The 27,074-nt window shown below is 39.2% G+C and overlaps 2 protein-coding genes and 1 long non-coding RNA gene across 5 annotated transcripts; 2 read left to right on the top strand and 1 right to left on the bottom strand.

Moving 5' to 3' along the window:
- Positions 1–4,301: 4,301 nt before the first annotated feature.
- LOC119023288 lies at positions 4,302–6,548 on the top strand. The gene is made up of 2 exons (XR_005076223.1): positions 4,302–4,388; positions 5,514–6,548. It is a non-coding gene; the product is annotated as an uncharacterized LOC119023288 (long non-coding RNA).
- Positions 6,549–7,350: 802 nt separating this feature from the next.
- LOC119023014 (paramyosin-like) lies at positions 7,351–9,382 on the top strand. 2 transcript variants are annotated; one of them, XM_037104596.1, is made up of 3 exons: positions 7,352–7,870; positions 7,965–8,174; positions 8,299–9,382. In XM_037104596.1, the coding sequence occupies exons 1-3, from the start codon at positions 7,482–7,484 to the stop codon at positions 9,137–9,139; spliced, it is 1,440 nt and encodes a 479-aa protein (XP_036960491.1). In that variant the 5' UTR covers positions 7,352–7,481; the 3' UTR covers positions 9,140–9,382. The 2 variants fall into 2 exon arrangements, with proteins under 2 accessions (XP_036960492.1, XP_036960491.1); XM_037104597.1 differs by lacking the exon at positions 7,965–8,174 and having other exon boundaries at positions 7,351–7,870.
- A 4,453-nt stretch (positions 9,383–13,835) lies between these two features.
- sgk2a (serum/glucocorticoid regulated kinase 2a) lies at positions 13,836–26,623 on the bottom strand. Of its 2 annotated transcripts, none has more exons than XM_037104883.1 (12): positions 26,471–26,623; positions 24,251–24,319; positions 23,525–23,583; positions 22,990–23,047; positions 22,086–22,169; positions 19,863–19,994; positions 18,627–18,776; positions 18,406–18,492; positions 18,018–18,113; positions 17,150–17,305; positions 16,764–16,853; positions 13,836–16,533 (listed from the first exon to the last, which is right to left on the bottom strand). In XM_037104883.1, the coding sequence occupies exons 2-12, from the start codon at positions 24,269–24,271 to the stop codon at positions 16,378–16,380; spliced, it is 1,089 nt and encodes a 362-aa protein (XP_036960778.1). In that variant the 5' UTR covers positions 24,272–24,319; positions 26,471–26,623; the 3' UTR covers positions 13,836–16,377. The 2 variants fall into 2 exon arrangements, with proteins under 2 accessions (XP_036960778.1, XP_036960780.1); XM_037104885.1 differs by having other exon boundaries at positions 23,525–23,580.
- Between the last annotated feature and the right edge of the window lie 451 nt (positions 26,624–27,074).

Genomic DNA, 27,074 nt, shown 5'->3' with positions numbered 1-27,074 from the left:
GCCCAGTCAGTATTTTACCGTATCCCCCCCTTACATTCCCATTTGAGTACACATTCTTTCATGTTTAATTCTGAATCCACACCATCTGACTTGAGTTTTGCAATCACACATTGCTTATTTTGTGTTATTGTACAGTTTGACTGATGGGTCAACAGTTTCTGTAAGAATGGTCCCTGTCCTACCCCTGTTTATTTGTTGATGTAAAATATGAGAAACCTGAAGTTTTTGTATAATTTGACATGTGCACCTAAGTGGACTGTAAGCTAGACAGAAAAAGGTCATGCACTTAGGAATGGATATAGTGGGAATATTTGCTACAAGCCAAGAAAGTTTGACATCTATTGTAATGACTGCTGCAAGTATTTAGGAAACCAAAGACACCGTTGAGATAAAAAAAAAAATAATAATAATTTTATTAAAAAAAAAAAATGATGTCAACCAGTCATGCATTTTTTCTGTTTTTCCTTTTGTTTGGGGTCTTTCAAGCATCTGTAACATTCATAAACTGAATTCATTTAACACATTTTGTTGTTTGCATATTATTTTGTTTGACATTCAGACCACTTAAAGTGAGTGTTGTTTGCTCCGTCACAAGCCGACAACAAGATATCAGTCTAACTAAATCCCTGTAGAGCCTGAAGGGTATGCTAATATAAGCCTAACCCCATCTGACTTTACTTTGATTAGACCCTTAATCTCAAGCCCCTCAAGAGTTTTGCTCATGCCTGATCAGACCGCTTTGGAAATGTCACATCTTACATGCTTTAGTCTTCTCCCTGCTGTCCACTTTACTTTTCTCAGCCAGGAAATTTGGCTACAGTTAAAACGTAATTGTGTAGAGCCAGTGAAGTGGTGAATATGGTAGAGTAAACGGAAAAGCCCTCAGGTGACATCAGCTACCTGAAGAACAGCTCCACTGTGTGGCTTCTTTGTGTTATTATAACTTCTACCAGAAACCACAGTAAACACTGTTCAGCTTCATGCACAGATGCTGTTCATCAGTGAAGACTGGTGAGTGACCGCACTGTTTGTACAAGTCATGTTGTCCAGATTACAGTGTGTCCCACAAGTGGAGGATTAATTTGTGGTGCCTTGAGAGGGTGGAGCGCTGCGATCACATGCTAAACTAACTTCAAATGACTTTCAATGCATTCCTTTTTTTTTTTTGTCTTGTTTGTTTTGTTGTTTTTTTTCTTTTATAGTTTCTATTGTTATTTTAGCACTGTAATCCAGCCATATGTGTTTTCTCTGAATTCAGTTTCAACATGTTCACAGTCAAATGATGATTAATTCATTGCTCTTGTTTAGTTTATATTGAATGAAGTTTATATTGACTGTTTTTGTTTGACCAACAGTCAGCATGTCTGATTTTGAAGGTGTAGGCTGTTCTGCTAACAGAGGACAGACTGTACGGCCAGTGTGGAAACTAAATAGCCCACATTCATATTGTAAACAGCACACAAAAAATAATTGTTATCTATATCGACACTGGAGTAATCTAAATAAGCCTGTTAAAGTATCTAGTGGGATGTGAAGAGTGAGTATCTGATATATATCATTAATATATCAAATATAAGAACTAAGGTCCAATATCTCTTTCCCTTGTGTTTCACTATTAATGTAGTCCATGCATTAAGTGACTTTGAGAGTGACAGTTCTGCTCAGTTGAATTATAAAAAGAAGCAAATTAATATTAATTTGATTTACGCAATACTTTATGTAAAATGGAGGTTGATTCATGAACAGACATCACAGAGAGTTCCAGAGAGAGAACAGGCTGTGGTGTCCTGATGAACTACAACCGAAGACTGTGCACAGACTGATCAGTGTCTCTGATAACATTTAAATCAACTGGACTCAGATGTAAAAGGATATGGGTGTTTCTGTGACTCCCTTTACAGATCGAAGTATGCTGGGAAGTTTCTGAAAATGCTGAAAATTTTGCTGAGGAGTGGAATGAATTATGTAGTAGGATATGTGAACTTGGGCAGAGTTGGAGTTTGGAGTTCGTATTACTAGTTTGTATTACTCATTACTTGTAGAATGTAACCTGAAGCCCATGAGGTTACAAACTCTGGTACAGTAGGTGGCGGCATGCACCTTTACACATTGATTTGCGATCCGCAATTCAATTAGAGAAGAAGAAGAGGAATAAGAGAGAAAGAGAAGAAGAAGAAGAAGAAGAAGAAGAAGAAGAAGAAGAAGAAGGCAGCTGCTGCATAGAGACACAGCCCGGCACATAGACATAATATACGTAGACGCAAAGAAATTAAATGCTGCCAGCTGGCTGATGATACTGCTATCTTTTTAAAAGACGAAATGCAGATTAAGAAAATCATAAATTGTCTTAATCTGTTCTCTAAAGTGACAGGTCTAACTCTAAATATCAAAAAGTGCACCCTTTTTCCCCTTAAAGATGGCAATATTCATTCAGCGGAAATTGAAGGTATTCCTGTTAAAGAGGAAGTAACATATTTAGGAATAAAAAAAAAATTGTAAAAAGCCAACAAAAAGAACAGAGTCAAACTTGCAACCCCTTATTCCAAAAATGTAAAATAAATTTAACATGTGGCTCATGAGGGTTTTATCACGCGGGTACTTTTGTCCAAAACTGAAGGTTTATCACGTCTTGTTTATCCAGCAAAAGTATTAGATGTACCCAACTCAACTGAAAGTGAAAATGAAAAAATAGATACTACCTTATTCAACTTTCTATGGAAAAACAAGTCTCACTAACTAAACAAGAGTGTGTTATGTAATTCAGACTGTCAAGGAGGATTAAATATGCTGGACTTTCATTCATCTAACATAGTTTTTAAAATGAACTGGATTAAACATTACATCCAAAATAAAGATAAATTACGGTACTTATTTCCCAATCTTATTTTTGAAAAAATAGGTGGTATAGAATTTCTTCTCAAATGTGATTTTGACATACATAAACTCCCAATTCAGCTATCTAATTTTCACAGGCAGGCACTTTTATGTGGCTTCTTATATACAAACATAATTTCTCTCCCCACAAACACTTAATTTGGAATAATAAAAACATCAGATATAAAAATAAATCAATCTTTTTTGATAATTGGGTAAGAAACAAGATTCTGTTCATATCACAATTGCTCTACAAGAACAGTCAATTACTTTCATACGCAGAATTTTTAAAGACCTTCGGTATTCCAATACTGGCACGAGAATATTGTATAGTGTTTGATGCGATACCAACATGCTTCTTAAGACTATTACAAGACAGAAATGTATTCAATGAACAACCAATGTTGAAGACTGATATCCTGTTGAATGGCATCAATATTAAAGATAAAAAATGCAATAATAAATTGTTTAGACATATGTTGCAATGATCTATTAATTCTTGTGCCAAAAGTTAATGGAATGGTCTTTTTGATGAAATTAACTGGAAATTGGTATGGATTTACTATTAAAAAAAAATATTTGAGCAACAATAAAGTGAATGATGTTCATTATAAAATGATACACCTAATTTACCCAACGTACCATTTTCTTAAAAAAATACAGACCTGATCTCTCTGCTTCCTGTGTATTCTGTAAAACTGAGACAGAAATGATTGTACATTTATTTTATGATTGTATCTATGTAAAGTTCTTCTGGACTGATGCTGAAAATATGTTTGAATCACTATGTGGCATTAAGATCAACCTGCAAAAAAGGGATATTATTTTTTACTTTGAGAAAAAAGTTATGGACCAAAGTCATGTCTTTCTGTTAAACCTTTTTATATTATTTGGACGATTTTATGTACATAAATGTCAAACAGTTATTCTCTCAAGCATTATTATCCTCTGCAACAACAACAGCATAGTGAGGGTAAAGGGAATGAGTTTGATTAATAACTCATAACTCATCACTTTTTTTTTATTTTTAGGGTACTTTTTTCAATGCATTCTTTAATCCTGTTTATGTTGTGTTAGATTTCCATAAAAGTGATCTCTGCTGCTTGTACTTTAGTGACTGGAAACATGTGAGATTCCAAGAAGGTGCAATGAAGTAACAGTTCAATCCTGTCCTCCTTCTCAGTGGCCTTCAGTCAGATCTGCCCCGCTGGGAAAGGCTGCTTCCTCAAAAATATAAGAGAGACCATCATCTTCCCTCCCAAGGAGGGTGTGCGATTTTTGGCATGAGTTGCTGAGTTTTGTTTTTTTTTAAATGATAAGTGTTGCGTCATGATTTTTTAATATTTGAGATTGGTCATTAAATCATTAAAATCATTGTTTTTTTCAGAGTGTTTATTTATGTTTTCCATTATTACAGGCCTTGGAAAAAGGGTTAGGTAAAGGGTTAGGGTTAGGGTTAAATGAGTGCATCCCTTGCTTGCCTGGTCACGAGGCCCGAAATGGATTCTGGTATGGTGAGTACAACCCTGCTGTACAGCAAAATGTATTGCTCATTTACTTTTTAAAAATATGTTTTTTCTGTGTGTATATTTTTGTGGATCACCACCAAACTGAAGGCTTTCAAGTGTTATCTGACTGTAAATCTCTCCGCCTGTCTCACTTATCTGACTGTTATCTCACTGTGAAAAATGGACAGCATCGATTACAGTGAACAATCACTCCCCTCATCAGTGTTGGACTTCTGAAAATATGTTTTTGCACCAAGACCTTTTGTTTCAACTTCTGCATTATTTCGGTGAAACGTCACTGATCAGCCTGCTGTGATGTTCAAAAGAAATATGTAATTTCAAAATGCACCACTTTCATGTTGCGTTGTTTCATATTGGCTCAGCCAGGTTAAGTAGGAAGCCAGATCTACGTACGGATTTTGAAATGTATATATTTCGATTTCTCAGCCTTCTGTGCTGTGCTATCATGAAACGTACCCTTGGTTGTTTATAGCACGGTAACATTGGATTCAGTGTGGATACGTGAAATAATCATTTTGAGTTTATGTATGTAGAAAATATGGAATTTGCCTTAAAAGCTTGAAAATGCTTGAAAAAAACATGGTAAAGCTGTAGGAACCCTCAATAAATAAGTTATTAAAGCAGTTTTATATGTACCATTCACCACAGCTGCATCACCATAATAAATAGACCTCGCTTGTGAAAACATGACATGCCGTAGTAGTGCCGTTTAATGTAAAATACTGGTATCGGTGTCAGGTAACCCAAAGAAAATGCCGTGGAAATTATGGAAAAAATAGGAATCTTTACTTAAGTAACACAAAATGTCAAGGTAAAGTCAAAACCTGCTGTGCTAAACTCAATAATGTTGCAGTTGAACTTACTAACTGCAAGAGTTCAAACAAAAAACTATCTAACTATAAAACTATATATCCGTAAAAACATGTCACTGCATCACTGCGATGTGGCTTCGTTTAATCTCTCCCACACCTTCCTCCACTGTGAAGGCATGGATTACCAATATGGAATTATTTATCACCTGTAAACTCAATAGATAGAATCGAACTGTAAAATTCAGGAGTAACTGGTGCGTCACACTCCAACACACTGTTTCTATATCCTTCCCTTCAGATATCAATGAGTGTGAGAGGCCGTCAGATTGTCAGAGGGGCCGCTGCATCAACAGCATGGGCTTGTACCACTGTGAGTGCCAGAAGGGCTACATGCTGATCGGAGGCCGGAGATGCCAAGGTTAGTCTCTTCATATCATCGAGGTTTATGACATTACTAGCAAACAGAATGCTGTCGAACATCTTTCTCGTAAATAGTTGCTGACTCATGTACAGTATCTTTAAGCCTCTACCGTTCTTTCTCCTCTTTTAAGAGACAGAGACAGTAGAGACAAAACTTCTGGTGTAAACGTAATTAAAGCTGCAACGTTGGGCTGTGGCGCTGTTGGAGGAAACACATGTAGATTTTTGCATCATCATTAAGATCATTCCTGATGATATGCCCTAAGTGTTTTACTTTGGTTTCAATATGTAGCTCTTGCTCAGACAAGTAAAAGGAGGGAAACTTGAGCTTCTGATCCTCCTTAGTTCTGGCTATCATGATGACACTTCAAACTCCAAACCAAACTTTGTATGAACTCTGAGCAGTTGCTGTAAGCCAGCACTATATGGTGACATAATGATTAAATCGTCAGCGTACATTAAATGGTTAATAAGTTGATTCCCCACCATACATCCAGTCTTACACTCCTCTCATTCTCTAGACAGACCATCCATATACAGGTTGAAAAGTACAGGTGACAATACTCCGCCTTGTCTGACCCCATTAGTGACAGGGAATGGGTTCGATATTGTTTTGCCCCATCTAACTTTGGTTTGAGTACCAATAATGCAGAATTCTTATTAAGTATGTGGGCACCCTTCGCTCTTGCAGCTTAATAAACAGTTTGCCATGATTAATGCGGTCAGAGGCTTTGGCCTCATCTAAAAAGCACATAAACATTGTTGAATTGTGCCTTTTATAGTTAGAGACAAGTTCTTTTAAAGTGGTCACTTCAGTTTTTGCACTATCTGGTCAATTTCCTTAACACCCATATTTATTCCATATTTATTATCTGTATTTAAAACCTATGTTAAAAAAACAAAAAAAAACAAAGCAAAAACCGCTGTTAATTTTGCACTACATCATGTAAATATGTGTATATGTCTATTTCTTCCCTTTTTAATTGTTTTGCTTATTTTTGCTATTGTTCCTGTTATTGTAATTTGTTTCTGTTTTTGTAATATTATGTCGCTGCTGTGACATACAAATTTCCCCGTCTGCTGGACATTAAAGGATTTCTGATTCTGATTCTGATAAATACACAAATCAGTGCCTTGCTTAGCTCTGAATCCAAACTGGTTGTCAGTAGTTAAAGCATATTCTTAAAGCCTATAAAGCAAGATCCGTTCTAACACTTTAGATAGTATACTAGCTATAGCAATTGGTCTGTAGTATTTTCTTTTATTTAAAAGTATTTTATGTCAACAACATTTGTGTCTTGAAACAGTGCCACGTATACTGTTGTGTTTAAAGGCCTTTATCTGGTGTGGTAACGTGTCTCCTTTCATGGTGGTGGGTGAGGATAATGAGTAATCATGCATTAACATGATGGGTACAGAGATGTTAAAAAAAAAACAACAACACAATTACCATTGACACCATTGAGACACCATTATTTGTATTTGACATTATATTTGTTGACCTTGTGTGTGTGTGTGTGTGTGTGTGTGTGTGTGTGTGTGTGTGTGTGTGTGTGTGTGTGTGTGTGTGTGTGTGTGTGTGTGTGTGTGTGTGTGTGTGTGTGTGCGTGTGTGTGTGTGCGTGTGTGTGTGTGCATGTGTGTGTGTCCATGGTGATCAAAGCCAAATAGAACCTCCACGGCAACATTCCATTCCGTGCCTATATAAAGGGCAGGTTTGCAGGACAGCACTTTGTCAGTCTGATCTTTCATCGAACGCAGACACATCCGTGTTATCGTGAGAAAGGAAAGTCAGGAACAAGGTGACGGTATTTGTTTATACGTGACAACAGTACCAGCCGAACGAAATGGAGAACTCTAGTGAGCGCCCCATAGACATATCTCGGGAGAGACTAATCCAAGAGCTCGAAGAAACCAGAGAGCAGCTGAAAAAGCAGAAAACCCTGAAAGAAATGTACATTAACAGGGGGAAAGAGACCACCAGAGAGCTAGAGCGGCTGAGAAAGTACAGCGATGATGCAACTCTCAGCAGCACAAAGATAGCTACTCAGGTGAGAGACAACACCAGGCAGAAGAAGAAGAAGGATCTTCATAAAGATTACGAGGAGCTGAAGGTTGCCCATTTAATCAATGAGGAGAAATATCAAGCTGACCTCCAGGCGGAGAAGGACAAGAACAGTCTTCTTCAGAAAGAACTGGATCAGATCAGTATCTCCTACAATGAGCTTAAAGTCAGGTACGTATTATATATTGCATATATTATGTGTACATATAACAGTTACAGTGTAGTATGTTTATCCTTATACTAATCTAATCTATTCTTATGTTAGGTATGAAACTGATGTCATTGAAGTCAGACAGCAGGTTGAGACGCTCAAACACAAGCTACAGGGCGAAGCCCAGCAAAGAAAACTCCTTCAACAACACAACGAGCTGGAAATAGCACAAGCATCCAGCCAAGACAAGTATACTGCTGAACTCCAGGTGGAGCAGCAGAAGAACAACATTCTCAAAGACAAACTGGACAAAATCAGCCAAAGGTATGAATCTGAAGTAATTACTGTGAAGTAGTATATATTGCATATATTATGTGCGTACATATAACAGTTACAGTGTACTGTGTTTATCCTTATACTAATCTCATCTTATCCATTCTTATGTTAGGTATGAAACTGATGTCACTGAAGTCAGACACCAGGTTGAGACTCTCAGACACGAGCTTCAGGGTGAAGCCCAGCAAAGAAAACTCCTTCAACAGCAACACAACGAGCTGGAAATAGCACAAGCATCCAGCCAGGACAAGTATACTGCTGAACTCCAGGTGGAGCAGCAAAAGAACAACCCTCTCCAAGACAAAATAGAAAAAATCAGCCAAGGGTATGAATCTGAAGTCATCACTGTGAGACAGCAGGCTGAAAGTCTGCAACGGGAGCTTGAGAAAGAAGTCAAGGCTCACGTGGACACAATGTTGAGAGACTTGCAGGTTATTACCAACTTGAAGGCTGAGCAGAACGACCTCCGTCACAGCATGACCGAGGAAATAAACAATCTCAAGCAAAAGACACTGGAGAAGGAGGAATATTATGAGAGACAACTGGAGGAGCTGAAAAGTCAGCTTACTGCTCAGGTCTCTCTCAGCCTTGTCCTCTCAACAGAGCTTAAGGCGTTGAAGGAAGCTGAAATCCCAGAAGAGAAGCCGTGCGAGCAGGAGTCTATTGTTACTACCTCAGCCCCCGAACTTCTGGAGGTGACCAAAATTCCCGAGGAAAAGGCACGCGAGCAAGAGTCCATCGATATTGTTTCGGCCCCCGAACTTCTGGAGGTGACCAAAATCCCTGAAGAAAAGGCATGTGAGCAGGAATCCATCGCTTCTGCCCCGGCCTTTGAACTTCTAGACGTGACTCAAGTCTCCGAGGAGACTCACCCAGCCAAATCAAAAAAGTCTTCCTGGAAAAGAGTCCGTCACTTTCTAGGATTGAGGAAACCACAGAAGTGGAAGAAGTGAGATGGCTTCAACAACTCAAGCTGTCACAATCGCCATCGAACCTCAACATCAAGAACATCTCTACTGTGGACAGCCAGTAGATACCACATCTCATCTGTGGTCGGGCATGGGTTGGCACCACATCAGTGTTACCTCCAAACAGCAGCACACTCTTGCAGACCTAGTACGAGGAGCTAATCAGAATTGTTTCACATACTGTGTCTTTTAGACAAGCTACATGTGTGCTGTCTGTGTGGAGTTAAAGGGATATTCTGGTGTAAATTTAATCCATGGTCTAACACATCGTGACACCGAGTAAGACCTGAAGTCGAGAGATCAAGTTAGCAGACCGCTAGTTTACGTAGTTTTAGCAACCTCAGAAATGGCCGCACAATAACAATACATTGCAGTATACGCCTCCAACAAGAAACTGCCAGCATAAAGTCACAAATGATGCTCAGAACAGCACCGAACTTCAGCGACAGTACAAATAGGGTCTCAGCACGTAGTTCGAGGCATCAAACCTCAGCTGTTTTAGCCGAATTGCTACTGTTAAGTCAACACAATTCACAACTCCCCCTTGTTGTGGGGGAGTCCCGACGAGTCGATTACCAAGTGCAGCAGTGTTTCTAACTGCACTTGGTAAGTGACACGCAGGGCTTCACCACAACAGGAAGCTGCAGCCGGGGAGTGGTGAGTTATGTTGACTTTACAATAGCAATCCGGCTAAGCTAGCGGGGGTTGGATGCCTCAAACTATGTGCTGGGACCCTGTTTGTACTGTTGCTGAAGTCTGGTGCTGTTCTGAGCATTATTTGTGGCCTTTTGATGGCAGTTTCTTGTTGGAGGCGTACACTGCAGTGTACTGTCATCATGCGGTCATTTCTGAGGTTGCTGAACTCCATAAACTAGCGGTCCGCTAACTTGATCTCTCGAGGGGGGGTCTTACTCGGTGTCAGGGTGTGTTAGACCATGGATTAAACTTACATCAGAATGTCCCTTTAACATGCCTTCCCTATGCCTGTGTGGGTTTTCTCCGGGTGCTCCGGTTCCCACACAATTTCTTTTTTTTTTTTAAATAAAAAAATAAAACTTGAAAGAAAAATTCAATTACTTGTTCAAATGGCTTTATTCTGTAGTATGTCGTAGTTGTACAGTAATGTATGTAAAATGAAGGACATTGTCTTTCTTGAGGTGGGAACACATTTTGCCCCTCAAGTGGTATTTCATTTTTTTTGCACAGTCAACACAGTCTGTGAAATATTCTGATAAAGAGGGACTAACATTAATTGAGTAATGAAAACTAACTGAGAACTAGAAAAATTTGTATTTCCTACGAAAATACAATGTGAATGCTGAAGGCTGAAATGCTCTTGGAAATCTGATGAACGTCCTGCCGAAAAGTTGAAAAAATCAAAAAGCTGGAAAAGTTGCAACGTTAAAGGCCGAAAGACCTTAAAATGTTGAACATGTTGATAGTTGAACAGTTCCATAGCTGAACATAAAGCGGAATGTTTTAAGGAGTTGAAGGCAGAAAGATGAATATGTGAAAAGGCCAAAAAGCTGTAGAGCAATAAGCCTGAAAGAGCTTGAAATGGTGAAAAAAGACTCACAAGGCCAAAAAGTTGTATATTGAGAGGGCAGAAAGAGCTTAAAAAGGTGAAAAAAGACTGAAAAGGTGGAAAATTAAAGCAAGAAAGAGCTTTAAAAGGTGAGAAAAGTCAGAAAAGGTGGAAAGTTAAAAACAGAGAGAGCTTAAAATGGCTGCATCTTCTACGTAAAGGAAAAGATGTGGGATCCAAATCCAGCTGAAGAGAATTCTCTCTCCAGTGTTCCAGCTGCTCTCCAATCAAGTGATTGTGTCACTCGCTCTCGCTGACGCAATACACACGCATTCTACAGATACACACGCTGGAGACGTAGCAGAGACAGAATGTCCCCATAAGAATGAATGGGAAAATGCCTCCCAAACCCCTGCGATTTTACAAAAAAACGTAACTGTTAGGGCCAAAATATCTATATGGTGAGTGAGGGGAGACATAGCCGAACTCGATGATCTTCTTTTTTATTTCTGGAAAGTGAGAAATGAGGGCACAAACGCAAGAGACAAATCAGGTACCGTCTGCTGTCTTCCAGAAATTTAGGCTCAAAATTAACATTGTGGCTTATGGGGCGGCTTAGTGACTTCTTGTTGCTCCACAGCTTCAACATCCAAAACTGTAAGTCATACCTCTGAAATGAGGCCATCACCTGAAAGCCAACAAGATTTCCTACATTTCTATGTATACATTGTCCATGTTGAGTGAAAGGTTTTGGATCTAAATCAAGCTGAAGAGATTTTTTTTTCTCACTTTTGGAGCTGCTCTACACTCTGGGGTGCAGCAGTTGATGATGTCACGCACTCTAGCTCACGCAATACACACCCATTATAAAGTCAGAAGACGGGCTAAAAGTTCTTCAAACTAAAACTGTGATTAGTCCAAAATCGTACAATATCTTTAAAAACTGAATACAAGCCCAGTAGTTCAAGGTTTTGTGACTCTTTTAAAGTTGGAATGGTGTCTCTAGCTCAAAGCATGAGAGAGAAGAAGAGGTTGAAAGTCGAGGATTTTTGAAGAGGATTTGAAGCTTTTCTCATTTGCGGCCATGTTAAATTTTTTTCATAAAAAGCAGAATTTATGAAAAAGTTGAAAAGCTGAAAAGCTGAAAAGAAGGCTGAAAGAGCTTAACAAGCTGAACGTTTTAATAGCTGAATGGTTTCAATAGCTGAACGTATGCTGAAGTTATAGCTGAATGAAATTTGAAAAAATCCCCATAAGGATGAATGGACAAAATTTTGCATAAAAAGCTTAATATTTCAAAAAGTATAAAATATAGAAAAAAAGAAAGCAGTAATGTCCTTAAAAAGCTGCACATTTTGATACTTGAATGGTTTCTGTAGCACAAAAACTGTAGGAGAAGAAGCGTGTCAAAAAACGTACGGAATCATGAAAAACTTTAATAAATTCCAGAAGAACAATAGTAATAGCCATTGATATTCTGTTTTGCCATCAAAGAATCTTGTCCACCAGCAGCTCCATATGACAACAACATTTAAACAAAGAAGTGATTTTATAAACTGGTGTTTAGGTCAACAGTTACAAACATTAATCAGCAGGAAGTCAGAAGTCAATGTCAGATATATACGAGAGAGAAGATTAATGTAAGATGACACTTTAATTGCCTTTCTTATCTTACAAATAAACACCTCAAATCTATGGATTCCCATTTACTCCAGTTAAAGAAAAAAATACAGTGAAACTCAAGGCTAAGTTTTCTCATCATGCATTGTGTCCTTTTTGACCACTAAGTGGGGCAGTAGTGCAGACTGCGAGTTGGGACTAATTTGGCCTCAACTCTTCCCTCAGGTGAACAGCTCTGTATGTTCGGATTAATAATTTACTTGTTGATCGCTTTGTAAAAATCCAAATAATGAGTCTCTGCTGGTTGGGTGAGTTTAAGATAAACATAAAAGAGAAGTGATAAAAACTGATAAGATTTAATGACAAAGGGTCTAGACAGCCATCGCAACAGAGTTGACAAAGCAGCAACATCACGCCAGAAGGTGGTGGCAGGCAGCTACTCTGTCACAATATCATGTGTCAAACAGATGCATCTCTGTTGACTTTGAAATTTGGGTGTGATGTGTGCTGAGATAAATCAGAGTGGTGGAACATTTATTAGTGATGACAGGCATTAGTAGCATGACTGGTGCCGAGTTGAAGCGTGGAGAGCCAGTGTGTTTGTGGAATGAAACAAATTCGGTGCCAAAGGACCTTTGAACTATTGCCTGCTCACCTCTAGCCCGCATGTTGCCTCCGCCAAATTGCACAATGTTGTCCGTCAGATGTGTATAAATCTGAGTCACCTTTATTGTGCTATGTCTTGTTCAGTAGTGCTCAGTTTACCAGATGCTTTTTAAATGAAGGAAACAGGAAAATATAATGATTTAAAAATGATCCAGCACCGATTCCAAATGAAACACAAATGAAAACGGAGACACATTTACTGATGCAGTGTTTACATCACATGCACACAGATTTAGCCTGTATTAACATTCATGAAGATGAGATGATACAGTCTAACACACACAAAACACACAAACCTGTGCAAGCAGCATCAAAGAGTTAAGCTGCTTTCTCTCATGTACACAAAATGAACAGCAGTGTTACCTGCTGAGTGTGTGTTTGTTTTGGGTTCAGTTATCCCTCCCATGTTCTGTTAGCAGCATACACAGATGAATACAGTTTGGCAACTATGTTGGTAACACAAACACAAGCACAGTTTACCAAATTGTCAGTAGTGCTTATTTTATAGATGTATAGATTTATATCTGATATGTCTACATTTTTGCTGTGTATGTTGTATGCCATGCATTATTCTTATCTTCTGCACTGAGCCATTTTAATTACTGTTATTAGTTCTCTCTGCTATGTTGATGTGTATATCTACCTTATATCTATCTATCTATCTATCTATCTATCTATCTATCTATCTATCTATCTATCTATCTATCTATCTATCTATCTATCTATCTATCTATCTATCAGCAAAGTTCACCTAGTTCATCACTAAGATGCAGTGATTTTACAACATTTACGAGATGGTCACTAATTGGTCTATTACAGAAAAAATACATCATTTCTGTTATGTACACATCTTTAACGGCACATCCAAAAGTGTTTTGACAGCTCTTTGATTTATTAACACATTTCCTCTGTACACACATACAAACACATGTACGCAGCACAGGATTTTTTGCTTCAGCTGGCATCAGCCCAAGACGCTGCTGCTGGCAGCGTGACCTTACAGTCTTTCACATCAACCTCTCTGTTTACAGGATCAGTCAGGCAACAACAGCATGACACGCATGGTCAAAGTCGTAGAAGGCAAATGGTGAACAAGGAGGGTGAGAGCAGCATTTTCCATTAATGATTTAGACAATTCGGAAGATGAAATTAAAGCTGCTCGTCCAAGGACACATTATTTCCCTGCTAGCTTATTTGGCTTCATAGAAAAGCATCTGATACAGTATTATGTCAATTTAATGCTTAAACAATACCAACAGTGTTTTCAACGAGATAAAAAAGGATGTACATTGTTCAGGAACTGGAAGAGAAGAGCTTCATTAATGTTGGGTGTGCAAACAAGACGTTAAGTATGTGTATACACGAGACAGTAAAAACAAAATGTACAAGTGTATCACCCATCATTACCAACGTTAAGCACCATTAAACGCACAGACTTCATTTCCAGAGCAGAAAGGCACTTCATGGTTCACATTCATATAATCACATTAGTACAGTACAAGCTGCTACTGTATATTTACAGATGTTGCATAGAATATTTTCAATAGAACATTAACTGTTCTAGCATGAAACAAAACCAATCTATATTAGTGTTTGCTGTCTGCAGGCTAAACTATTCTACAGACGAACACACTTTGAGGAGTTTCTCAGTTCAAACATAGAAAACAAAACCACAGTACACAGAATAAACAGCCATTATGTCCATGTTGAGGTGAGGTTGACTCTCAAAAGGTGCTACATGGAGCATATTTAACATCAGTGCATCATATACACATTCATTTTTGACACTTTGGTATAATTTCCATAAACAAACAAGACCACTGTTGAGAGGACTGAGAGCGTCTGTCTCACACCAGGTGCATCAACACCGTGTAATATATCATATTACTGTTAATGTTTAATATTTACTTTTAGCAGTTTTTTCACGAGTTTTTTTTAAATGTGGTACTTTATGAAGAAAAAAAACATATTGGTCAATATTTTATCATTAGTTTGTCACTTCATACACTTCTGCAGACTGAAAGCTTCAGCTCTCTTTGCACTCAAGAATCAGTGCCATCTTGTGAACTTTACAAACGTAATAAAGAACATTTCAAAGTGCAGTCTGGGAGACATATACTGCACAGGAATCTGCCACCAGAAACACAGCGGTTTCCTTGTATAACCTAAAAACAGTGTAAAATCCATTAGTGGCTGTCAGTCATCTCACTAATGGACTGTTTCCCTCTGCATATCATATCAATGTGACAAAACATACATTGTGTGTTGATGACTGATGTTAAAATGCAAACACTGTACTACTACAACTGTTTAGTGTGTTTGTGTGAGGCTTTTTATTTGGTTTATCTGGATGTCATCCAGTTTCAATGAACTGGTGAACCCAGAGATTATCATTATGTTCGTGCTCACAAAAGAAATGTTTTCAATTCTGTTTTCTATTAAAACAAGAATAGTGAGATCGACAACACAACAGGCTTAACTAGTCCTGAAGGTTTAAAGCAAACACAGTTTGTATTTACTCGGGCACAAGTCTATTTTTTTGCGTCTTGTGTGAGGCAATTATAATCATCGCTCTTTTAAAATCACAAGTTTCACACTGGCTAGTCTGCTGCTGATTGATGTGCATTAAAATACTGTTTTTTCAATGTGACTGAGGAAGATTGTTACAATTAATAACAAAGATAACAAAGAGTTAACATGTTTTATTATCAGCTGCCATATTTAGGTTGACGTATACTAACATTGGGGATGATCCTCTAGGTCTGTTTCACCTGTTGCTGCTTTGAAATGAGATGAAGATTTAGAAGGATCAAGCTCACGTGATTGGTCATTACTGAAGCTCACCACGACTCCATCTGTTGATTCCGTATTTTTCCAGCTACTGTTGTATTCAATCCAGCTCTTATGTTGTGTCCAGATGTGCCTGGTTACACCAGGTTTGCCTCAATGCCCTATGTCACCCAAACTGCAAAAAATGTGCATTTCTACCTGGACATCTTGCTTGTGCTTACACCTGTGCACTATGTCAGGAAATTAGAGCCCTAAGTTTGGATGTACACAGGAAGACAATATTATGTTTACTTTTTCTTTTATAAACAGACAGAATACAGTATGATCATGTCCGTCCACAAAAGAATTATAAAACACATCTTTTATATAATTCCAGCCTCTTTATTCCATTGCAAATTAATGGAATAAATATGATTTGAACCGCATCATAAAGAAAAAAAAGTTTTACATATTTTAACCTTAACTGTCCTGACCGCAGGCGAGCTCCCTCTCTGCTGGACCCTCAGGAAATCCCTTCAGTTGTCGAAAACGATAGACAGCATGTGGGGTTTCTGCAGTGGTACGCGAGGATCTCTATTAAACCATTCCCACTGTTCAAACATTTGAACAGTCAGCTCCCGCCTCACAGAAAGCTGTCGTCTGTGGCGACAAAAGAGAATCCATTGAAGGCGTTGCTGGAGCTCGTGCTGGCGTTGAACTCCGGGGTCCGACTCACCGAGCTAGGAACCATTTCTCTGGTGAACTCTGGATCAATATGCTGAGTGTCAGCTGGGCCTCTCTGACAGATGAGACAATTTATGTAAGTGAGGATTACGGGATTTAAGAAAATATGCAAAGTCCACAGATTTAGAAAATGCAAGAGGGGGATTCTGTTGGCTGGTGCCACTGGAAAATGTGTTGAAGGTAAATGAGTGAAGAGGGGATATTTGAGAGTACCGGTGTGCACAGATGTCTAGAGGTCACAAGCACAGCTGACAAAAGGTTTACAGGAAGTCTGAAGCAACTCACCACATTGGGGTTGTAAGGAGGAGTGATTCTCTTGTGGTAGAGGTCATCCCAGTTGATTGGAGAGAAAAAGGTGTGGTTCTTTATTTCTAACTATAAATGAAAGAAAGTAAAGTTATACATGTGTGCTATACCGTATCAAGGATTAAGAATTCAAACACATTCATGAGGACAAACTGAAACTTCAATAAATATTTGAACAATTATCTTTGAAATCTTCTCGGAGGCACTGGGTGCAGCTCTGCCGTCAGAAAAGACCCAAACCAGCAGGCGAGACTAAGCTAAATTCATTGGAGGAGTCCATTGAAAAACATCCTTGGTCTAAGACAAGGCTTATTTCTTGACTGGGTAAACCATCTGAAACCGTTTTTTAAATATGACACACTCACAAAGTCGGCAATGGCCCCGAGGCGTCTGTGCTGGTCCTTCTGTAGAAGACCCACCAGCAGATCAGTGAGGGCTTCAGACTTCCCTGGAGGCAGCGGCAGCGGTTTGTGGAGGATCCCATCATACATTTCACCAACGTCACGGCTGTAGAAAGGAGGCTGAAGCAGAGGGATCAGCTCTAACAAGAGTATAAAATGATACCATCCAATTTAAAATATATATCTAAAATATACATATAATAACATATACTAATCAACAATAAAACACCAAGCTGACGGGAGTGTGATGATATATTGCAGGTTTTTGTTCACCTAATGGTTAGAGAAAGGTTGTGATGACAGGTCATCCCAAGGGGAATGTGAACGTCTGCACAAAATTTCATGGCAATCCATCAAGTAGTTGGCAAGATACAGTATTCACTTGAAACCACAAATATTAACCTGTTGGTGGCATCAAAGGATTTCTCCTCTGGGGACCATGAATGATGTACAAAATTTCATGGCAACCGTTGTTGAAATCCTTTCTAAACCAAATTGCACAGATACTGAGTGCCAAACATTTGTCACAGATTGTTGCAAATATTCATGAGGAGGATGAATCTTAACAATGATTCTCTATACTTGTCTCTGGCACTGCCATCTGGCAAGAAATATTGAAATCTTACTGGCTGATTGCTGTAAAATTTCCTGAGCACATTCTTAATCTCTAGAGGCTGAACCTTTTCTATTCTGGACACTCCAGGAGATTTCCTTGAGCACCACCCTCAGTGTTTTTGTCAACTTGGCATCAAAGATTGACTGTTTTATAGTCTCTTATGAAGAAGTTTCCTAGACAATAATGTACAAATAAGCCAGACACAAACAGACATACCAAGCTGTAGATCATTTCATAGAGCACTGCTCCCAGACACCACCAGTCCACTGTCCTGTCATACGGCTCCTTACGAAGAACCTCTGGTGCCAAGTACTGCAAGCAGATACAGACAGAAAAACATGTAGAAGGAGATGGAAAAGTCGAGAAAGGATGAAATAAAGCTAAACCTCATGGGCAAATCATCTTTCTACAGCTGGAGTTTTTAAACTAAACTGCAAGTCAACAATTCCTACTAAAAGAAATTGTTACTGTCGAGTCATCACATTTCATTTTAGAGTTAAAAAAACAACCTGTACAATCTAAAAGCAAATCATGTGTGATACAACATATGTTTTACTGCAAATAAAACCATCCAGTGTCCTTTTCCTGTTTACTTCCCACTCACCTCTGGAGTCCCACAGAAAGTCGACGTGGTTCCCTCTGGTTCTACTCCTTCTTTGCACAGCCCAAAATCTGTCAGCACCACATGGCCCTGCACACACAGAACACAAGCAAGAACTCACTCACATGTTCACACAAGTAATTCAATACAATACAATACAATAAAGACCTGAACATGTGGAGGAGTTTATGTTTACAGAAACAAATGTGTAGACTTGGACTCACCTGACTGTCTAAGAGGATATTCTCTGGCTTCAGATCTCTGTAAACGATGTTGAGAGAGTGGAGATAGCCGATAGCGCTCGCTACCTCGGCTGTGTAGAACCTGGCTCTGGGCTCTGAGAAACACCTCTCTCTTTGCAGGTGGAAGAACAACTACAGAAAGACAGGAGGAGAGGGAAAGGTGAGTGGACGGATGGTAGGAGGGAGCATGGAGAGAATGGAGGGAGAAATTTTAAAATTGGTTGTTAGAGGGGGAAAGAGAATTGAGGGATGAAGAAGCATGCAAACTGACAGACTGTGGGATGAAATCCAGGAGAGATCATTTTACAACATTTTACCAACTGGGGGACCTTGGGGTTTTTAACCCTAACCCTAACCCTAACCCTAGAAATTTGGCTTGGGGCTTAAAAGGTTAAAAATACTTTCAACCAGGGTCTGGGTGAAAACACAAAGCAGAACAAAAACACAGCAAAGGTTGAAAGAAATCAATTGTTGGCTGCATGCTGGTGATCTAAGTCTGATTTTATCTGACACGCGTAATTAAAAGATTACTTATTAAGACATCGTTACAGTGCAGCCTGATGTGTCCGAGTTGAACATCAAGGAAACAAAATGTACAAGAGTAAAATGGTGAAACAGGTTTTACTTCAGTTCACAACAATGTGGATTTGACACGAATAACCCCCTAAAACTACAACCCTGCCACAATAAAATCAAGCCAAACACAAACATCAAAGTTGTTTGCCAGGGATTTAATTTAGGAAATAATTAAAGATGTCAGGCGCAGTATTTTTACATGATACCACTGTCGTGTCTGTGCAGCTAGCAGCTGGTCACCATAGCTCAGCATAAAAAACTTGAACCAGGAAGAAACAGCCAACCAGTAATAAGTAGCATCTTTTTGGTGATAGCAGTAATGCTGCTAATAATGTATCTCAAACCTTGTCACTTCCTGACTTCGAGCATGTTACTAATATCTATGTGCAGTTAAAGCATGTGACACATTGTAAAAGTCTACACAGTCTTAATATAGTGGTAGATGATGCCCTGTATTATAGGGAACATCTACTATCTGAAAACAAACATGGTTAACACAGCCAATAAATGTGAGGACATAGGGCCAATCCGTCGTGGCCTATTTCTATCTATACTAAGACTCAGCTCATTTCAGAAAGGCCTGGAAGAATTTCCACCTAAAAGCAGCTTTCTTCATTTATCTGCTCCGTTTAAAACACACACCTCTCCCCCATTCACATAGTCCAGGACAAAGTAGAGCTTCTCTGGCGTCTGGAAGGAGTAATGGAGCCGAACTAGAAATGGATGCTTCAGACTCTTCAGCAGCACGTTTCTCTCTGCCATGATGTTCTTTTGCTAAGGAGGGAAAAGAGAAAACTTAGTTCATTTGGGGGAAAGCGCGGTCTGTTTGTTTGCTTCTCATACACAAATGCATTGTTTTTTGCTAAAAACCTTAAATGACACATTTAATTATCCCATGAAAATAAGAACTTGTTATGTCCCAATGTCACAGGAAACATAAAAATTGTCGGCCCCAAGAGCAAGATGATCTAAAAAAAAAACTAAAAAAAAACACTGAACAATAAAAGACAGGAAGTGTGCAGGAAATTTGAATGTTTTCCGTGGATGATTTCCTGGATTTTACATGACAACCTGAAGTTCAAAGGCTTCTTTTGATTCTTTGTGTTCTGTATTTATCATATGGTTCATAGCTTTACATCAGCTCACTTTTCCCGATCCTTTCTGCCGTATAGTGTATCACGCTTCAAGAGAACGGCAAAATCCTTGTTTTATCTTTAGTAAAGTTGCTGTGTGTGTGAAGACATGCTCCTAGACAAAAATATACATATAATCGTATTAAATCAGAGGAACAAATGAGCGGTGCCTGCGTTGAAGAGGAGACTGGAGATGCACGGTGGAGACAGAAAGAAGCTGAGGAAGAAGGTGGAGGATGAGCAGGCAGCGGTACGGAGAAGAGTCAAAGAAAAGAGTCACAAGGGAAATGAGGGGAGACGAGACGAGTCACGAGGGAGGAGAGTGTGAGCGGAAAAAGAGGAGACAAAGCGGCATTATGAGAAAACTACGTCTGCTTCTCTCCGTATTTTCTCTTGTGTGACGGAGAACTGCAAAATTCTAACGTGATCAGTGAAAAGACCTCAGAGTGAGACGGTGATGACTAGATTAAATCCCACAAACACACCCGGCAAACACACATTTACTGAACACACGGTACGATACGGTATTTGATATGGTTTGTGGGACACAGTTCAATCTGATGCAGGCTATTTCAGCACATGTAGTACGAATATACAGTACATGCTGTTTTTTCAGTTGATAAATCTTTGCATACTCTGCAAAAAAAAAGCCTTTATTTAAATCAACATCACCTTCAGTGTGAGTGAGCACACTTCAGTTCTCTTTAGATCATGTTGCCTTTTCTTGCTTTATCTTCCAATATATAAGTAAAATAATAATATTAAGATCACATATGGCAATTAAACTGTGGATTTGTGGACACACTGCATCATTTTTTTTAATGTATTATTCAATAGTTATTTTTATTTGTTCAGTAATGTTTGTTTTAAATTATTTCCTCGATTTAAAAGGTGAGATGTGCCACAAAAGTTTCACAACATCTGAAGAGAAAATATTTGTCTGGGTGCTAATTGAGAGGTGTAGTGTGCAACAGTAGTCTAAATAATGTTGGATGCTGTTAGGTCTGAGGGAAATCATTTGCCAGTGAGCGAGAAACTAATGTGTTTTTTGCGAAACTAAAGGACACGAGAGTCTGACCCACCCACAATGACTCAGTCAGGAAACATTAAAAGGACATAATGTCTCGTTTAACGAGGCTAAGGCCACCATATTCATCAGAGGTCTCGGACTTAGAAGTCCCGCAGAAGCTCCAGAAAGTTACAAAAACACTTAAAGAGAAGAAGGTAACACACCAACCGTCTCCTTTTATAAACACCACTTCCACTTAAGCAGAAGCAAACACTCCAAATGAAACGAGTGTGTTTGATCAGATATCGTCTCCGAGAGGTTGCTCAGTTTGTTTTCTGGGTGTTGTAAAATCTGTCCTTTGCACAGAACAAGCTGTAGATTAGATAAGATTCAGATCATGTTGCTGGGTCAAAAACACTGTTTACTAATAACACTCAAAGATACTCGCACACACTTTGCTCTTGGTTAGCTCCAAGGCATCTTCCACCTTCATCTGCTTCAGCCTGGGACGGCAGAGCACTCTGCAGATCCACATTTATTTATCTGTTTTCATTTTCTGATCTCTGTAAGTGATGCCTGCTTAATCACTTGTGATCATGTTGAGGGCCTCATTTTCGTAAATTAAAAACTCTCCTCTATCATTTAATGGAGTTTATAGACAAAAATCACGAGGCCAGAGAGGAAACGAAAAACGGACAAAATGTTCTTTACAGCGGAGCCCACCTCTTTTTTCTTCAGGATGACTTTCTTCTGCAGCACTTTGACGGCGTAGAATTTGTTGTCGGCCTTTAGCTTGGCGAGCAGGACCTGCATGAAGGTTTGTTTGTTAGTGGCTTGTTTGGTAAACACAGTGTGCGCCACTATCCCGGGACATTGCATCACGGGCCTCTGAGAACAGCGCACACAACAACACAGATATGTGAGCTGTGGAAACAGATGATACTGGGATATCTGAGAAGAGTGTTGATACAAAGAAAAAAAGAAGCCCTGACTTCACCCCGTGGCCAGTAGAAACATCGTTAACATGATTTTTACACGGACAGACAAAACCTTGACGACAAAGGGAAGTAATCATTAAGGCTTCATAGTCATCCTTCTGTGACACACTCCTCTGCTGCTGCTTCATTTACAGCATTTTGCTGTTATGATGTGGAGGTAACCTTAAGAGGCCTCCGTGGAATGGAAAGTTAATGATTCATGAAGCAGGCAGCACATTTTGATCAGACAGCAGTCAGCAGGTAGACTCTCTGTGACCCTGTCTGCAATGTCAGCAACAGCTCGCTATCTCTCTCTCTCTCTCTCTCTCTCTCTCTCTCTCTCTCTCTCTCTCTCTCTCTCCTCTGTCAGGAACAAGGTCAGAACATTGAAATTGCTGCTCTCATTACATCAGCGGGGAGAGTAACTCTTAATCTGTGTGACCTACCATTAATTCAGGGTATATCAGGGTTATTCATCACATCACGTCACCCCATGTAAATCTAGACTAAAACCACTTTCACTGAGGAGTCCCTGTCCGGTGCTTATCTCACCTGACTGAGTTACAATAAGGAAACAGCTGAAAGAAAAATACAAGATGTATGCAACCATAAAGAGATCAATAGATAAATAAGTAATTGTTCAGTGTTACCTTTCCAAAGGTCCCTTTGCCAATCACAGCCAAGAAGTCAAAGTCAGTGGGTCTGGCACTGAAGCAAGAAAAGAGAGTGATCTAATAAATGCATTGTGTTGTACTGGACAGACAAAAATAACCTCTGACTTCACTTTACTTTACTTTGCAAGCTACCAGAAATATGTCAAAATTGACCCGAGCCATTTTACTTTGTTTTCTTTTTTTTTCAGGAGAATGCTACAACACTGTTCTGCTGTGAAGCTCCAGAATTGTTTTGTGGACCACATAACTTCACGTGACTTCCCTTCAGAATGAGGGTGCGTAGATAATGACTGAATTTTCATTTTTGGGTGAACTTATCCTTTAAGGAATCTGTATTTTGATGCATAAAACACAAACAACTGTAGGCTATATAAATCAATAACGATTTTTTACTAATTTACAGCACAAGATTGTCTCACAATACCTGACCCAGAACACTGACAATACATTAGGTTGTGCATCAAAATAAATTCCTCTTTGTATGACATAAAAAGATCTAAGTGTCACTGACTGTGGATTTGCTGAAGGTCCCAGGTTGACATCATCATGAGAAGAGGATGGTGACCGCTGCTGGAGGACAAAAAAAAAAAACAAACAAAAACACAAATTAGCAAAAGAAATAAAACTACACTTTGCATTCACTTATCTAAATAAATATATAAACCATGGAGAACTTGTTTTTAAAAACATTCATTCACTTGCACCATTCATCATCAGCATCATTGTGGATCAAACAACAATTTTATATAAAACATGAGCACTCGAGCATGAGCACAAATGCATTAATCATTTTTATTTGGAGACTAGATGGTCTCGATAAACAAGATTAAAATCATGAGGATCTGTGTCTGTGTCACACTGCTGCATGATCACTGTGTAATTACAGAACTTCGTCATCTGTTGGATATAATTAATGTTCCATGACCCACTCGATCACAGTGTGGCTGCCGTTCCTGACATGACCTCGTGTAATGTTACACACATGGCCTGTCATCGCAAGTCTTGTTGGGTGAACGACAGCACTGACAAACTCACTTCCCTGACGACTTGCTGGTGATAGGCCGCCGCAGACATTCAATGAACAATTAAACTTTTCTTGAAAATTGGATTTTGAGACTTTGCTGCTGGCAGATCCTCCCTCACATGTTTAGACAGCCCAACATTAAATAAATAAAAGGCACCAGGCCAAGCACAGTGGTCGTCTGTGTACAAAGATTAAAAGACGTAAGTAACTCACATTACAGTGCGCCATGGCCATTAACCATTCCACTCCCACTGGAGATCCAGCATCAGTGTCTGACCGAACCTGTGAGAAGAGAGGAGGCGTTCAGGGGATCCGGTCAACCTCTTCTCATGTCAGAGGTAACATTTATCCCACATGAGCCCGCACTCAGAGGAAGCTTCCGTTGTGTGTGTGTGTTCGTGAGTGTGTGTTTCCTATTCCACTGCTGACCTCAGTAGGAACGAGAAGAGCTGGTAGTTCTAGTTTTAAGGAGCAAGATGCTGGAACAACATTGGGAACTGTGTACATATTCTGTGTGCGTGTGTGCGTGTGTGTGTGTGTGTGTGCGCGTGTGTGTGTGTGTCTGTGTAGGGAGTGTAACAGTGAACACGTTTACATTGTAAATATTGTTGTGTCGTTGTCATATCTGTCAAAACATGCGGGTTGACCAGGGTCTCACACACAGTTGTGTTTCCATCACTTTAGAAGACATGATACATTCACTGACACTCAGCCTAAACTAATCTAACCCAGATCTAAGGCAAACATGGCTCTAACCTCCTACCTAAACTTTAATGATTCACTTTATGGGGACTTTTGAAAATGATATTTAGGTAACGTATAATTATTAATTTGAAGTTTACTGTTTCAGTTCACTGATGCCATTTTGGACAATAAAGTTTATCATTAAAAAACTGTCAAGTATGCTGCCTCTGTTAGTATATGTACATATATATATTGATTGGCATCAGCCCCAAAACCCAGAATCAATCATGGTGTACTTCTTATAGACACAAAGATGACTGATCTAATTTCTCATCACACCTCACACCTGTGGACTGACCGATCAGAGACTACGTGTCGACAGAATCTGAACAAAAAACCTCCTGCACACTATTTGGGAGAACAAAACAGTACTCAGATTACAACCTGATGAAGATCTGTGTAATTTCTTTGTAATTAAAAGTGACGAGGACAGTGTGTTCGAGTTTTGTGTTCCGACAATTTTGTCTGTCAAACTGTGGTTCCTGCAGTTTCATAAAGTCGTCATGCGCAGATCTTCATTAAATCAAACCAGCTACGCTACACAATGTCCTGATTTTATTAAGACATTACGTCCCAGAGTTGGCTGTCTTTCACTCATAATATTTGGAGATTAATAACTATCTGGAGAACCTTATGTCAAAATTTAACAGTAAATAAGTGTGTATGTTGAGTTTTAACTCCTGGGGAAGAATCACGATCAAACACTGACTGACTAAACACTTCACACCTTGAGCTGTGCTTTCAACAAGTTATTCTCCCTGTTGCAAATGAGTGTACATGTACTTATATTACTGCAGACTGCTTTCTGTTCCCACAGAAATACTGCATGAATTAAAGCCTTGTTGTCTGCTGTGCAAAACTATATATTATTTATAAACTGTCCATTTTACAAAGTTGCACCTGTGGTTAGAGCAGTTTTTCAAAATACTTATCTCTGGGAACTACATAGGAAACACGTATGAAATAAATCTACAGGAAATTCAATTAACAATGTAAATAGAAATGTGAAATTTAATACCTCACAGCAAAAAACTGCTCATGAATAAAGGCACAGAGAGCAATACAGAGGACAATATGTCTCTCTGCACGTATGTATAATGATAACGCACCTAACAGTTATACATGTTGATAATTAATTTTCTGAATCACAGTAATCTTCCAGAGGCGACAACCCTCAAGCAGCTGTTCTCTGTCCAAAGGTTTGCTCCAAAAATATCTCCACAAATTAAATATAAACCCACAGATCAGTTACTGCGGAGCCTTTCTCTCCAGTACATCATGGCAGAGGGAACAACTACAAGTTAGTGATCTGAGCATCAGTGAAAAAAAGTTTCACAGCACAGATTCAAAGACGGACAAAACGTGACGAGATTCCTATAAAAACAGTTCCAGCGTGAACTCTGCATAAACTAATAGTTAGATCACAGGGAGATCATTAACCTGACGTCAATATAAACTCAAGTGTCTCAGATGTCTTTTTAAGAGCACACCACATATTCACATTTTACCACTGCAGCGCCAACAATAAAGATTCCCAGGAACAACACAATACTGAAGAAGAGCAAAGTGATAATCTACACGTGTTTTTATCCCACTACGTAAACAACGTGAAAACAATCTCTTTAACTCGGGAGTACACAGGCCCAGATAATCGTGGTTATCAGTGTGAACTCAGTGCAGTTTGCTCACCTGTGTACAGAGGATGGTGTCAGCGTGCAGACGGTGCGCTCGGCTCGGGACACTGAGGAGTCTCAGCACAGAGCTGACGGAGCTGCAGGAAGATCACTGCTGCAGCTGATCTCAGGTCAGGTTTTAACGAAGGAAGGTGGACTTGAAGAGAGAGAGAGAGAGAGAGAGAGAGAGAGAATCATTGATGCAAACAGAGCTTCAAAATAAGGCGGAGACTGTCCGTGACTCTGTGTGTGTGTGTGTGTGTGTGTGTGTGTGTGTGTGTGTGTGTGTGTGTGTGTGTGTGTGACAGACGACTGGTTTGTCTAGACTTCAGAATAATTTAACTTCCGCACTGCTAAAAAAAACAAAACAAAAAAAAGTTTATTTTGTCTTGATCGTATATCTTTGGTGCTCAGGTGATGATTATGACATTTGCATACTGGCTACTGTAACTGATGTAGCTAATGCTAATGCTAGTAAGACAGTGCTAACATTAGCCTACATTTCTCTCTACATGTATCTACATAATAGGCCTGTATGTAAAAAATTGTTCAGCAGTTTGGGAAATATGTTCGTTCTTATTCTTTGCAAGGGTAAGATGAGATGAGACCACATCTGTGGG

Source organism: Acanthopagrus latus, chromosome 7, assembly GCF_904848185.1.
Source record: "Acanthopagrus latus isolate v.2019 chromosome 7, fAcaLat1.1, whole genome shotgun sequence".
NCBI lineage: Eukaryota > Metazoa > Chordata > Actinopteri > Spariformes > Sparidae > Acanthopagrus > Acanthopagrus latus.
Note: the sequence above shows the minus strand (reverse complement) of the source record. Positions and strands in the feature narration are given on the sequence as shown.